Source organism: Watersipora subatra, chromosome 3, assembly GCF_963576615.1.
Source record: "Watersipora subatra chromosome 3, tzWatSuba1.1, whole genome shotgun sequence".
Lineage (NCBI taxonomy): Eukaryota > Metazoa > Bryozoa > Gymnolaemata > Cheilostomatida > Watersiporidae > Watersipora > Watersipora subatra.
This window is the reverse complement of record NC_088710.1, coordinates 56710802-56727103: the sequence shown is the minus strand read 5'-3', so window position 1 is coordinate 56727103 and position 16302 is coordinate 56710802. Positions and strand designations below refer to the sequence as shown.

Below are 16302 nucleotides of genomic sequence, written 5' to 3'. Positions count from 1 at the left end.
GCTTCAAGTTATGCAACACCAAAATGTGGGCTGCTTTCTTTTGAATTCCCTGAAGAATTTTTCTGAAAGAGGTTGTTCAATTTCTAATCCGCCTTCTTTCGCTTACTCGCTATTTAAGCCAGTTGGTTTTCTAGGAGACCTATCAGCTAGACAGGATGAACTTAGATTTGTTGCTAGCTATTTCGGGCAGTAGTCTTTCGCAATAGCTTATAAAAAAGCAAGCAAAGCTGGCTTTTCTAAGAAATGTAAAATCCAAACAATATTTTGTGTTTGTCAAACATCGTTATTGGTAAGCTACTTGTGCGGATATTTTCAAAGTGGGTCTGAATATCTTGGTGTTGAGCAATCACATGCGCATATTCATTTGATGAACATAACTCAAACATTCATCTGACCTCCAGTACAACTAGAGGAATAACTAGCAGGAATAAGAGGACAATGGGGGTCAGCCTGTACACCCCCCACCATCCTTAAGGAGCTATAACTTTTCTTTATTGTCATTCGCCTTCTCGATATAAGGTATTTCAACACAAGTTCTGCAATAGTTTGTAGCATTGACAAAAGGAATAGAGATGCATTTCTTTTATTCTTGTAATAAATAGGGAATGCAATAAATTAGTTATACATAGAATATGATTTGTATACACCATAGCTTCTTGCAGTTAATGTCACAGGGAGCGTATTAACGTTTCTACAGCGAAGTATGCTAGAGTACTACTTGCTGAGTATTACAGCAGAGTTCCAAGATGAAGGTGTGGTAGAGTACAACAGAAAAATGCTCTTAACTTTTCCAACAAGTCCTTGCGCAGATGCAGAACTTGTTCATAATCAGGAACAAAGCACTCTATAAAGTTCATCTTGTGTTGATTGATTTGAGAAATCTAATCCTGGCCTGTAGCTGGATGGCATACTGGTAGTCCTGCACAGCCTTCTCTTTCTGCCCGAGTTTACCCAAAGCATCTGCTCTACGCTTATGCATCAAGGGATCATCTGGCTGGAGGGTTAGCGCCTGTGAGTAGTTCTCTTCAGCTTTCTTCCAGTCACCTGCAATCAGCGTCATTCAGCTGTCGACCAGAACCAATTAAATTTTGATGATTAATTTTTGGATTTGTGCCACTCCTGGAACAGTTACTTCCTTAAAAAGTATTTTTATCATGAAGATGACATTCAGCTCTAAGGTTAGGTTAAACTCATAGACTATTAGAATGTGGCCAAATAATAAAAAACAAATGACTTATTGATGCAGGTCCATCAGCGGGTTCCATTACCGATAAACACGTATCAGACTTGAGATTTTTTAGCCAAGGAGCTAACTGACAAGACAAAACAAGTTCTCTTTCGGCTGACTTTCAGCGTGATCTGAATAAAAGTAATAAAGATTAATCATGACTGACATATTTTAAGAGCTAGTTAATTTGTCATAACAACTCTTATTGTAAGAAGTATGCAATTATGTGATAGATGTCCTGGTATTAAAGTATATGAGGCATGCAGCTATTTTTACCTTTTGTGAAATGGAGGTTGCCTCGGTTGAAATAGATGTAGGCAGATTTTGGACTGATGAGAAGGGCCTGAGCAAAGTCTGAGAATGCTCCACTGAAGTCTTTAATGACGGCTTTGGTGATGGCTCTGTTAGCCAATGCTGACTCATCTCTGGTATTGAACTGAATAGCCCGATCGTAATAGGATAGAGCCTTAAAACAGAACAGCGGGTGGAAGCAGGTGACTATGATACTTGATAAGAATGGTTCAGATCGAGAGCCTTAGATACGGTGACAATCAGGACATTTAGCGAGTGTCACCAGTTCAAATACTGTATAAAACTATTGAGTTATTTTGCCACTTGATGTCTATGTTACAGTTACTTCAAATTATCAAGTGTTAAAACTCCAAAGAGGTGATTGTTGCAACATTTAATTGTGATAAAATATTCGAACAAAATACATTTAAAAGAAAGTTTAATTATTCCTTTGGTCATCAACGCATTCCAATAGCTATTCTGGTCATGCAACTGATCAAAGAATTTCCTCTTTAATAGAGCCTCCACTACAATGACTAGAGACCATCTAAAAGCTCTCACTTCAATTTGCCACCATTATTGATAGAACAAGCCTTATGTTTGGACCATAAAACAAATGACAGAAGGCTTTTACCATGGTTCAAAGACTTAGAGGCCTAGAGCTAGTTCAGAGTAGATAGTGATCTGCCAGACTGACACCAGCTGAAAATACCCAAGATACTATCTGCTAGACATGCCACTCTTTATCCCCGTGTCATCATCAGAAGCTCTCCTCCCAAATGATGTCATTTCATTGATCAGAAGATGTGATGAAGGTGTGTGGTTAAGGAAAAGAAAAATCAGGCTTACTTGTCTAAACTGTTTGTTCTTGAAGTAGATATTGGCAGCGTTGAAGTAAGCGAGAGAGTAAGACGTATTCAACTTGATTGCTGCTTGAAAGTCATGCATGGCTCCAGTAGCATCCTTCATAAACTGCAAGGAAGAAATGCTAGATAAGAAACCGAGACAAAGATATGTGCAATTCAGCATTTTATTTGCAAGGTAGGCTGGCTGACTGACCCAGACTACCTAGGAAGTATTACAATAGGAGCAAGTCTACTATGAAGGAAAAATATTTCTGACTATATACTGGTTTTTAAGTTTAAATTGATTCTGACCAATCACAGAGCTGTTTTATTAGGCTTATCAAAATTTAATCGCTTTCAAATTTTCTTCTAAAAAAGATGACTCAAAAACTTTAAAAGCATATGTTTGATGAACTATGAATGTTAAAAGAAATGCAGCATCTCAAACTATGTCAACATGGCCTAATCTAAAAAAAGAGTGAACATTTTTAGTCGAGCTGATTGGCACTTTGCGGAAACCTGATAAGTTATCAACGAGCTAAAAATCAAAGTTCACCTAAGAGTTTCCTTTTTTTGACATTCCATACTACGAGGGTGACTACAGAACAATATACAATCTCTCTTTAAGATCATTGCGCAATATAGCTGTGTTCCAAAGCATGTTCATGTAGTGGCATCAAGAGAGCAAGTATACATAGATTACAGCGATGTATGTATATTTTTTAGTTGGGAACTAGTCAAATATGGGACAGGTCACCAGATTGATGTTACACTTTTTAGATGTAAATGGGCCTATGGCCCATGGCTGAGAGATGGAAAAGTGAACCTGACCTTAGAACAGAATAAAACAAGTACATAGATGAGCAAATCATTCCTATGCGTGATATGGTTCACTAGACAGATCCCAATTACAAGCCACTGGCATTAAATTTATAATTAAATCTTTTCAGTTATAGAATCGTATTAAATTCCCATAAAATAATCATTATTTATGTTCTGTCAATTATATTAAAGGTGTCAAAAGTGAAAACTTTACTAATGTATTGGCAGACATCCCACTTTTCTGAAATAAAGGGATTTTATTAACTGTTGTGAAAAAGGCTAGCTTCAACGCGTAACGCAAAGACAGACATGGAATAGTTGTGGACTCCAATGAAAAATGGGCACTCTATCACTTCCCAGTTTGCTCCTTCACTCCCAGAATTAGCTAGCAACCACCATAAATAAGCAATGCATCTATGAACTTCTTTTTAATTCAAATTACCGTTGAGTTCACCTATTGAACTTTGATGATTTTACAGCCCTTGACATGAGCAAAGCCAGTTTGTTGATGAAGCCAGATTGATTGCTTTAAAAAACTTCATATTAAAGTATTTATTAAATATAAGAATGGCTGACGCCAGCTAAAGGATAGCGCCTACATCCAAGCAAAACCTGAACCATGTTGCAGTTTCAGTATTTTTTAACTTGCTCATTATATTTGTGGAGAGTGGCTAAGAACATTTGACAGGGTCCGACTATTAAAACGGTCACATTTTTGTGTTTCTCGGAGCTACTCAACACAATTAGTCTCCAACTCTAGTTTTTAAACCTACTAAAATCGTCTGGGCAAACAGATGGCAAGCATACTTTGTTACGTATTCACAATGAACATTTTTAACTACATGTACATGTTCCCACTGGAAAGGAATTGTCTTCTTACGGAATGGCAAACTGGCGTAGAGTTTGTCTGAATGCGCCTGACTAAAAGCCACGCAGATGGCTAAAAGTGTTGCAGGTTTTCATTGTTGATCTTTGTAACGGCGCAACCCACCTGGGTTAGTCATTCATGTGTACCTCCAGTCAGAAACTATCCAAATCCATACCCATATTAATGTTTACTCCAAGCCAGAATCTACTCATCTTTAGATGGGCAGAATCTACCCATCTAAAGATGGGTAGATTCTGGCTTGGAGTAAACATTAATATGGTTATGGACTAGATGATCTACTTTAGATGGACTACTTTAGATGGGTAGATGATTTGCGGCGCCATGATTAGCTCTGCTATTGCGCATATTGACCCTCATTTTCTACTAATTTTTCATCTTTTATATGTTGTATATTAAAATAATGAAAATAAATACATACATACATTTATCTTCCGTCTATATATATATAGATCTCAAAGTTGGTCTGTCAACTGTCCGGTTATATCGATAAAGTTATAGCAACGAAAAATAACTTTTGTATTGGATTTGAACTATCGACATATCAAATGGTGAGTCTACTAACAACAGCGCGTAATCACAAAGCTAAGCCATTTTTACCCATCGCTCTTACCATGTACATACTGTATATCCTTTTCGCAATTGCATGCGCTAAATGTGCACCTTTTATTATTATTTAATATTACTCTTTGCGTTTTTTATTTTTTTGAAATATTTTTTAAAACACTTTATCATTACCTATTTTTTGATTATTAATTTTCAAATGTGTCGTTTCAACTTCAAATGTCCCGTTACACTCACACTTCTGGTTTCGGTAAATCTGTAAAAGCTAAATACTTTTTATGTGGACAATTGTATTATTTGGAGTAAGTATAGGCTCTACATGCTTTCTTATTTCGGTCAGGCAAAGTATCAGACAAAGAAAGTTCGATATTTCATTTTTACGTTTGCACGAGTATTGAGAGGTACCAGTACCGTGTATCGAAACTTTGAATACAACGAGCTTCTGCTGTAGCAGTAGCCTTTTTATACACACCCCTTCATGTACTCATTGTTTATTTTTCTCTCAATTCTCTTAATATGAAGTTTAAAATTTAGAATGGTTAATGATGTCTATGTTGAATAAAAACAGGTTTTTTGTGCAAAGACTTATTTGTTACCCGGGCAATGCCAGGCATTCACCTAGTATAAGCATATACAAAACCAGCTACTAATATTGTTTAGCAGTTTGAAACCTTGCAATATTCTGACTAGATACACATAGTGGTGAGATATCTGAGATGGCCCTGCGCGAGGCCTCAAATTGCACACTATTTAAAAATCTTACCAAGCTTATGACACCTCTGTTGGTATACAGCTCTGCACTCGCTTTTATCTTTATACTAGCATTGACATCCTGTAGCGCAGCAAACAAGTTGCTCATTTGCAAGTTGACAATAGCCCGACCTTCATAGGCAGCTTGGCACTTAGAATCTTGGTCTATAGCAATAGTAAACTGGGTCCAAGACTGTTGGAACTTTCCACTCATCTGTAGGCTATAGGCCAGGTTGATCCTGTTTACAGGAAAGACAGAAACAATGCTCCTTGCAACGATTATACAATACTTTACGTGTTTAATTCTTTTAGGGCCAATATTAAAGCAAACGTTTCAAGCAAGCCACTTTCAATAAAGTCTCAAAGCTTATCAGATAGGCAGAGGCTATGTGAGCTAAAAATAAGTTTATAGCAGAATGATGCAGTTTTCGATTGAAAGAGTAATGAAGGGTAATAAACATTGTTGCATGCTCTAAACGGATATTCTCATCACGTCAAACTACTAGATTTTAACCAAAAATCATCTTTTAGCCTATCTCAAAAAGCGTGAGTCAAAAGGAGTAAGTGACAGCTGCGTGGCTCCTTTGTCTATGCCATAATCAATCAGGCAAACCAATGTGGCTGAATCTTAAAGACTCCTACACCGATTACTCATCCAATTAATGACAAGACATTTCCAGAGCCCAAATCTATCTACATGTACTTGCTATTTTAGGCGACATTTAGGTAGTAGCTAGTAAAAAAACCAGTTGAATAATGTTATGCTGCAACAAAAAAGATTCTTGCGACAGTTCAAAAGTTAAAAATTTGAATTACTGATATCCAACAGCATGACCTAAAATGCTCAACAAATATACATATTGGTTATGGGTTAGTAAAGTTTTTTGAACCTCTGTATAACGAATAGTGAGGTGTGAGGGTGACTAAGGTGAAATATGAGCTACCTGGCAGGCAAATAGGTTGGTTTCAACATGAGGGCTCGTTCATAGTCAGCCTGGGCTGCCTTGACACCGGCCTCATTAGCGTAGTCGAGGAAGGCATTTCCCCGACTGACATATGCCTCCATGAAGAATTTGTCAATCGCAAGGGCTTCTGAGAAAATGGCTACTGCTTCTTTTAACTGTCTCAGCCTGTCAACACGGTAATTCAGCATATTTGATATAATATACAGTGAATATAATTATTCTAAGAGTTGTCTTCTTTTTAATAATCAATGTAAGAGCAGACAAATCATAAAATTCTGTATTGGGCAGCAGCTTAATTTCTATGACAAATACATATACTGTATCTATATATATATATATATACATATATGTATATGTATATACTCACTTGTGCATGCATAGCCCTAGTGTGTGTCTGATTTTAGGGTCATTAGAGTTAACCTTTGCTGCCAGAAGGAAGTCATGAAGAGCATTCTTATAGTCACCATGGCTGAGATAGAGCAGTCCACGATTGATGAGCACCTGACGGAAGAAACTGGCAGATCATACATAGCTTTAAAATGTTTGGCAAGGAACTAAGCACAACTAGACAGAATAGGTGTAAAACTACATGAAGATTAGACAGGCAGTGGATACCAGCATTACAGGAAGGCACAGCTTGTACATTATATAAGCCACTTAACAATGTGGTGTACAATCGTCTGGGCTATCCTACAGCAAGTCGTATTGGGAAGACAACAAACTCTCCTAACTGGACCTAGTATCTGGCTACATGGCAATGCAACCAAACAAAAACATCTACCCTAAACCAATTTATGTGCATGTTTGTTTATGTTATTATAACTTAACAAAACGAATAGAATTTTCTTTTATTAGTTTTAACTGCCTTACATGTTTTTATCTGTCAAAGTACTCTGACTAACTCACAGAAGTTGACACTTACAGTAAATGTCAATCCTGCTTTAATGTTCTCAGCAGATTTGCTAAGAGATCATAAGCATGCAGTACTCATGCAACTCTAATACTTGCAGTCATATTAATGACTACCTGATGCACAAACTGCTATAAACCTACCTTCAACATGAGCTGATCTCCTAGTAGAAGAACAATGCCATAGTCAGTAAGGGCTTTCTCATACTGCCCGCTGTCGTGGTAGCAAACAGCACGATTGAAGTAGGCTAAGGCGCATTGATTGTCAATTTTTGTAGCCTTAGTTAGGTCTTTCATAGCTAGTTCATAAGCTCTGATGTGGTACTTGAGAGCGCCTCTGTACAAGTAGCCTCTTACACTAAGGGGCTTGAGCTTTATCGCTTCATTACAGTTGAGAATGGCTTTGGAGTACTACAACAACAACAACAAAAAATATAAAGCTTTGTGTTGTTGTTCTCATCTGATACAAATGTTACACTTTCAAGTGATTTTTTACCAAAATTTCTGTGATGTTGTCAGTGAGATTGCACAGTTATGAAAATGCTAACTACCATATTATGTAACATACCAAGAGTGTACCCAGACTTTGATAATTTTAGTAAAAACCAGCATATGAATGTTTTCAGCTGTATTAGCCTGAACTCAGAGTAAATGAAATTTTGTTAAAAGGGGTATATATGTTGTTTTGTCGAAAGCATTAATAAAGGCCTAAGCTTATTTTTGGCCCAATTTGTAAAGCATACTAAAAGAGATATCCATAGACATTGCCATTGCTTTTGTTAGCAACACCTCTGCAAGGGACAACACACTGCTATTTTACCCTTTTAAACTTGCAAATTAAACCTTTCTAAATAACTCAGCCAACCACACTGTGTATTGTTTTGAGTTCTGCAGTTCACTTTTAGTAACTAAAAGCAAAATTTATCCTCTCATTTCAAAAAGCCTTAAAAGCATACTTAGTCCAGGCTAAATCGTTGAGAAACTTTATTATGTGAAAAATTATTATTTTGTGCTCTGTAAACTATTTGTCTATTTTTCAATTTGCATCATGGTACATTTGAAACTCTGTAACCGTACCATAGACACCAGAGTTTTCTAATAAGCTGGAGTAAAGTCAATGAGAATAATCAACAGTTGGCAATACCTGTTTCCTGACACCGTAGTAGGCAGCTCTGGTGAGGTAGGCTTGAAATATGGTCCTGTCTATGGCGAGTGCTCTGTTTATATCCTGGAGACCCTTGTGCTGCTTAAGGCGTAGCTTGGCAACTCCTAAAAAAAGTCAGCATTGAAATCAGATGTGACAGCTGATGAAGACATAGACTAGCAAAAAGGACCTTGTACTAATTGTAATATGCACAGGTTACATCAAACTAACTGATAGTTGAGTGTAAAATTTTGCATGCCACGAGAAAATGGTTCAACTAGACAAAACTCAACTACACTAAGTATGTATTAGGAGATGTACAGACTACATAATGACAGTAATAAGTAAAAAAGGAAGTATTTGAAGGTTGAAGATTAGATCTCACGTATACAGTTGGTATTGGCTTCTAGATAACCCAAATGTCAGATCATACTATCTCAGTACTCTAGCGCATGCCAAGATGTAAGGGTTTGGAATGCAAGCATTGGTGAGTTTGGAAGACAAACACTGATGAGTTTGGAAGACAAACGCTGGTGAGTTTGGAAGACAAACGCTGTTGAGTTTGGAAGACAAACGCTGTTGAGATTGGAAGACAAACGCTGGTGAGTTTGGAAGACAAACACTGTTGAGTTTGAAAGACAAACACTGTTGAGTTTGAAAGACAAACACTGTCGAGTTTGAAAGACAAACACTGTCGAGTTTGAAAGACAAACACTAAGGATCTAATGATTTTATTAATTTAGACAATTGTGGTGGGTTTTAATTATCAATCATTATATATCATGTTTTCTCGTTTTGGCCAGGAAAAATGCTGCAAAAACAAATATTCTTGAGACTTTCGTCTTACTACCAATATTTTTTATAAAATTACACAGCCTGCCATCAAATTGTTAAAGCCTAGTGTAACACAGAAAATTTAGAGACTACAAGAACACTAGCAAAAAAGTTGTCTTACCTCTCTGGTAGTAAGCCAAGGCATATTTCTTATCTATCTCAATAGCGTTGTTGAATGCGTCATGGGCTTGCAGGTAGTTTCTTAATTCTAAACTGCACAGCCCTACGAGATAGTTCACTTCCGCTCCTTCTTTGGGCCATTTGTCCTTTGGTTTCCACGGTTTCTATAAATCCATTCAAACATGGTAAGCCAATGATATTATAATTATTGACTTGAAATATATAAATTGAGACAAGGACAGGTAAGATTTGGCTGATGTTCACGAGTTGCAAGAATAAAGAGGGCAGACAAGAAAGAAAAAAAACAAGGAAAGTGGCCACTGCAGTCTACAGAAATTTTATTTTTTCAACGAAACATGCGCATGTTACACAAGCGATGCAAGTGTTTTAATAGATAAGACAAAGAGCTGTACTTATATAAACTTAATCAGATGCTGTTAGGCTACATCTATAAAAGTTTAGTTATTATTATAGTTCATAAATTGGTAACCAATGAAAGCGTCTTAAAAATATGCAGTTTGTTAGGTAGCGGCATATTATATCTAATATAAACAGAAATGCAAGGAGTATTCTAGAGATCTTTCAAGGTCGTAACAAGTTACTTTTTTATAATTTTTCTATAATAAATAAAACTAGATTAACTTTAATGATCAAATATATTGGAAGGAGCAAAGCAGGAAGTTAAACACTATATTGAACACTATATATAATGTTGAGGAATATAGTTAAACACTATATTCCTCATACCACTCTGAGATTAGTAAAAGGATGGAATGCGGAGATGCAAAGAGAGAACATCAACAAAGGCTGAAAGATATTTGGGAATGATTTGCCATACCTTCCGTCCTTCATCATCTTTCATCTCCTGTTATAGCAATCATGATAAGCAGTCATAACAGTGTAACACCTCGCTAAACCTCAGTGACAATTGAACTGTTTTATACAAGAAAGTTTTAATTAATCCAATATATTCATGTCCATGTTTATACAAAAAAAATTAAACTGAAATGAGTGAACTATTCTTAACTAGTCCACTCTCTATGGCCTGTCAGTGATTCAACTTACCAATGCTTGCAGGGCCTTAGTGAAGCTATCTATAGCATCATTCCACGATTTAGCCTTCATTTGTGTCTTGCCAAGAAGGACAAATAGGGGGGCATTAGGTGTGACCTTCAAGGCATTTTCAAGCGCATAAACTGCCTTAGAGTAGTTCTTGAGAAAGCCATGAACAACGGCTTGTTGTGTTGCACTCTGGCCCAGATCTAGGTCCGCAAATAGCTCTGACACGTGTCTACAAAAATGTTTGTTCTTAATCTCCATACCAAGTCATTCCCAAAGTTTCCAACTCTGTGAGCTCTCATTGATAGTTCATACACAAGCTTTGCTATCAAAAACATAAAAAATATAGCTATAAATGTGATAGCGTATGCTATATTGTACGTATAGCCATAAATGTGTTAGCTTATGATATATCATCTACAGATATGAATCACCTTGTTTGTCTGTATTCTACTTGTCTGTCTATCCTATTATAGTGATTAAGAGTGAGAAGTTCACTTCACACTGGATTTGAACACACAACCTCCAGTTCTGCAGACAGGCATTTATCCAATACACCATGTTGTCTAACTGACTATACTATGGAGTAAATTAGACACATACTTATTCCACATCTCAATCTTTGATGCGTTCATGCTTAACACTGTAGCTAGCAATATGCGTGAAACCGTACCAGAAGAGAAATGCGTGCCCTTCTGTGAAAGAAATGCTCAAACTCGCATATCTAACAAGACTATTGCAGTCAGTGTAGACCTGTAATAGGCACTGTAGCCGGTGCAGTAGGAATTACACAGAAATCAACACAATACACAGAAATAAACAAGCCACCTTCATTTAAAAGGTAGAATGGTGAATGCTAGATAAGTTGATTAAAAATAAATTTTCTATGCAAAACCTTTTTTTATTAACCGCGCAACACAGGGTATTCATTAGTATAGCTATAAATGTGATAGCCTATGTTACCTATATTGTACAGCTATACATTTAATAGGCTATGTTACCTATATTGTATAGCTATACATGTGATACCCTATGTTACTTATATTGTATAGCTATAAATGTGATAGCCTATGTTACCTATATTGTATAGCCATGAATGTGATAGCCTATGTTACCTATATTGTATAGCTATACATGTGATAGCCTATGTTACCTATAATGTATAGCTATAAATGTAATAGCCTATGTTACCTATATTGTATAGCTATAAATGTGATAGCCTATGTTACCTATATTGTATAGCTATAAATGTGATAGCCTATGTTATCTATATTGTATTGCCATAAATGTGATAGCCTACGTTACCTATATTGTATAGCTATACATGTGATAGCCTATGTTACTTATATTGTATAGCTATAAATGTAATAGCCTATGTTACCTATATTGTATAGCTATAAATGTGATAGCCTATGTTACCTATATTGTATAGCCATAAATGTGATAGCCTATGTTACCTATATTGTATAGCTATACATGTAATAGCCTATGTTACCTATATTGTATAGCCATAAATGTGATAGCCTATGTTACCTATATTGTATTGCTATAAATGTCATAGTCTATGTTACCTATATTGTATAGCTATAAATGTGATAGCTTATGTTACTTATATTGTATAGCTATACATGTGATAGCCTATGTTACCTATATTGTATTGCTATACATGTAATAGCCTAGGTTACCTATATTGTATTGCCATAAATGTGCTGGTTTATTTTTTATCATACAACTATAAATGTGCTAGCTTATGCACCAGCTTGCGTTATGTTTCCTGACATAACTCATAATCAACTTAAAACTAAATGGAAGTTTGAATAAATTATATTATGTAAATAACTACCTCGTACGCTGGCAAATTTAAGCATCCATTCTGTAGAAACACTTCACTCTGCGCTGATGTTGTAGACCAAATAAATATTACAACCATTAACCAATATTAAATATATGTTACACATAAATATTTGTGCTAGTATACTGTAATAGTTTGTTTATAAATAATATGTTTTCTCCATATTGATGTAAGATTACTTATCAACACCAAGTATTGCATATGATATAATTGACAACAGTCATTGGAGTCTGCAAAAGTTTCCTTCATCTGAAGAAACTGTTAAATTTAATACTAAATTCATCTAAAATAATACATTTCCTGCAAAATTATTAACGGATTCATTTGATTATTCAGCAGCACTTATTGCTGACTTGTTTGAGATGGTAAAAATATTTCACTACATGCTGTCCCTGAGAGTATGATTATACTAAGAGCACAGTCTGTTGTTTCAATTTGTACTCTCTTACCAATACACGGGCTTCTTATTGCAGCCCAAGTTCATAAATAAGACAGTATTGTGATTGGACAACGAAAAAGAATATTGAACCAAACACTCGGCATATGCAGAGCTCACCTGACGCAGAATGCCGCCAGCTCAGTGTTACCAGACTTGAGCAGCATCATCCCTCTGTGCATGTAGTAGTCTGGGACCTCTGGTCGCAGGTGAATGGCTCTAGTATAGTCTAACAGTGCATTCTTGTGCTACGTAAAGGTATACCATGTATGTAATAGAGTGAGTTCTACCAGAACCCAATCTAGTTTACCTATCTGGAAAGCAATTATTGTAATAGAGCTAACGCATCTAAAGCAGCGCAACATTATAATATTAATAGATTTATTCTACTAACAATATAACTAGGTAAAACTTTACCGATGCTAAACATGATTGCAACAGCATTCTATAGCAAACAATTAAATAACAATGGTATAATTTTATAACAATAATGTCTATGTGGTTCTTTAAACAATAAAATATAAAGAAATAATAGAAATGAATGCTAGAACTCACTACAAATTACCAGTAATATAAAGACAGACGGGCTGGTATAAAAACCCACTCTTCCTTTACTTACATCATGGATCTTAGTATAGGCCTCAGCACGGCAGATATATGCTCTTACAAACGTAGGATCACATTTAATTGCGGAAGTAAACTTCCTGATAGCTCTGAAAACCACAATGAAGTGCATTATATAAATTAGCAAACAGATAGCAGGGTATTAAATACATGTTGACTACGAGCATCATCTAAGCAGCATTGGGGTGAAAAGGTTAGTGAAGGAAGAGAGAACTTGGTAAAAGAGGATCATGTTTCTTATGAGCATCGAATACTAATTGCTGGTGAAATGATATCTGACAGCCAAAGAAGGTAAAGATGATAAACTACTACGGGACATGGTTAAATTCAGTGGTGACAGAACCCCCGGTTCGTCGAGCTGACATAACCATCTCTCATTCACAATAAATCACAACCTGAAAGTCTGCCTTGCTGACTGAAATGCTGCCTCGGAGCAGTAAAAATATTTTCCAAATTTTATAACCAATTTCTTAATTTCTTGCAATAAGATTTTCGCACAATTTACAGTAATATTCTTTGCAAACAATATAATTTTTAGAGACAGTGTTAATCTTGGCAGACTCAAAAATGATTAAAACTCGGTCTGTAGCCATCAGCAGCAAGACAAAGATTAGAATAAATAATTCACGATGAGCTCTTCAATTGAAGAGATTTATAAATAGCTTACATGTAGTCGGATATGTCCGTGGGACTGCAATGTTATGTACAACAAGGCACCGTCACAAAAGCAAGCGAATTATACATAAATACACAGTACAGCTAGACTGACGGGGCTGGCTTAGTAACATACCCTAGCTGGCTGAAACAGGTAACACTCTTATACAGTACATAGAAAAACAAGAAAATGGTTAAAACAAAATAGATTCAAGAGCCATAACATCATTGCTGGGCTAGTCCCTGACTAGTCTAGTAATGATGATATGAAATGAATGTTTACTTTCTGTTTTTCACATGTTTTTAATAGAAGAGCTGAATGTAACAGATGTAACAGCAAATCAACAGCTTTCATTACTACTAACCATTTTAGACTATGACCATTCGGCACAGATGGGTCACTTGTAGCAACACCATTTATTTACTTATGTAATAGATTCTAACTTAGACGTGACTTGCCCAGATCACAAACAAGGACAAAATGGAAAAGCTAGGTTGGCACTATATAGATAAAACTAGAATGGGTACCTATGTAATTTCGCCATTACTACTGTAGCATTATAGCTGAATAAGTGAATTCCATGAACTCTGTCAAACTCAACCTATCTCTACACTCCTTGAGTGAACATTTCTGTTGGCTAAGAAACCCATAACTACTATTATAAAACCGAACACGCAGAATTATTTATACACATACTTCTGATACGAGTCCATTTTAGTGAGATAGATAAGGCCAAGGTTGAGATGGCCAACAGCTACGTCCTTTCTTAGCTTTAGAATAGCTTCAAAGTCGGCGATGGCATCCTCAGGCTGATTCATGGCGTCATATAACACTCCTGCAACAAGTAGACAACTTCAAATGACAACATAAAATGAAAGAAGACAACGAAGTTTGACAAAAGTTAACCGCTCATTGTCTGTCATCTTTTTGACTCAATATAAAATAGTGTGGCCATATAAGTGTGGCCACAGTATAAAATTTAATTTTATTGAATTGGTCCATAAAAATGGTCATAGAATGAAAGGTACCTCTGTGAAGGAGACTTCTAATATTTTCCTCTGAGTCATTGATAAGAATAGACATGCTATAATCCAGCAGTGACTGTTTGGGCATCATCTTGCGGAAGATGCACGCTCTATGAAAAAAGGCTTGCCAGTTGTTGGGGTCAAGGTGTATCGCAGCAGATAAATCTTGCACCGCTTTCTATCAAGCAACAAATAATAATTTATCATCCCACCCTCCTTAGTTTTTACTGAAACACCTTTAGCCGCTACCCCGATTTTAGCAACCAAAAGACAACAGAAAACTTATAAACTACTGACTATAGTTAGCTAGATTCTAATTAGAGATGGGACAGGAAAGAGACTATAACAAAATAACTACTGATGTCAGCGATTAACACCCTTCCGAAAATGTCGTCTACTGTCTAATCTTTACTATAATAAGAGCCGTGTCTGTCTGTCTGGAGCCACAGTTGGAGGTTGAAAAAATATTCCACTGCACGAGACTCGAACCCAGATATTTGCATACCCAGCCGAGGGATCTACCATCTGCACCACCCACCTTTCCACGTCTAAGAATAATTGTGCACATACTTATTACACATGATGGTCTCTCACGGTGAATGGTACTGCCAGCATACTAGTTTACTATAATAAGAGCCGCATCTGTCCGCTCGAAACCACAGTTGAAAGTTGGAAAAAAGTTTTTATTGTACAGGATTCAAACCTGCCACATTCGGCTTCCCTGCCCAGCATGCTACCACCTACACCAATCATTCGCCTTTCATGGCTATATAATTATTATGTACATACTTATTCTCTGCGCTTTATATACACATCTGATGATCTCTCATAGCTGAGCTGCCAGGGTACTAGTTATCAATGAAAAACAGGGCTCTGGCATGTCTGCTTGTGTTACTGAAGGAGACAGTCTAACTAACTAGAAGATACCATCATATTAAACTTAAGGTAGCACACAGCTTAGCAAATGGACAAAGAGCTAAATTATACATGTAGCTAACAGTGTTTTAGGAACTTAGAGAGAAAACAGTGAATTTACAGCCTAGAGTAGCCTTAGTGCTTGATGTCTGGTAGCTGCTCACAGCGAGTTACCTGAATAATCTGTAACCTAAGTATCGGGTTCACCTGATGGATAAAAAGACAACATTTAACAAACAGGAAAAAAAGGTTGACAACAAATTCACAAAACATGGTAACAATGAACCAAGGTCGAATGGGCATAAATAACAAGGAGAATAGTCAGGAGACAATAATAACGTTTTGTGTGACATAAATTGAGGCCTGTATTAGCAAAGC

General features: G+C 36.3%; 1 protein-coding gene across 1 annotated transcript in view; it reads right to left on the bottom strand.

The window, feature by feature from the left end:
• Nucleotides 1-778: 778 nt before the first annotated feature.
• LOC137390773 (uncharacterized) overlaps nt 779-16302 on the bottom strand; it is a 39808-nt gene continuing 24284 nt past the window's right edge. The window contains exons 27-41 of the mRNA XM_068077092.1: nt 16099-16131; nt 15013-15187; nt 14681-14819; nt 13325-13418; nt 12826-12953; nt 10424-10649; nt 9360-9522; nt 8405-8529; nt 7405-7671; nt 6719-6852; nt 6331-6516; nt 5400-5625; nt 2369-2491; nt 1505-1694; nt 779-1044 (exon numbers count right to left, since the gene is read on the bottom strand). Coding sequence (XP_067933193.1) covers nt 854-1044; nt 1505-1694; nt 2369-2491; nt 5400-5625; nt 6331-6516; nt 6719-6852; nt 7405-7671; nt 8405-8529; nt 9360-9522; nt 10424-10649; nt 12826-12953; nt 13325-13418; nt 14681-14819; nt 15013-15187; nt 16099-16131 — 2400 coding nt within the window. The 3' untranslated portion in view covers nt 779-853. The remainder of the gene's footprint in view (nt 1045-1504; nt 1695-2368; nt 2492-5399; nt 5626-6330; nt 6517-6718; nt 6853-7404; nt 7672-8404; nt 8530-9359; nt 9523-10423; nt 10650-12825; nt 12954-13324; nt 13419-14680; nt 14820-15012; nt 15188-16098; nt 16132-16302) is intronic.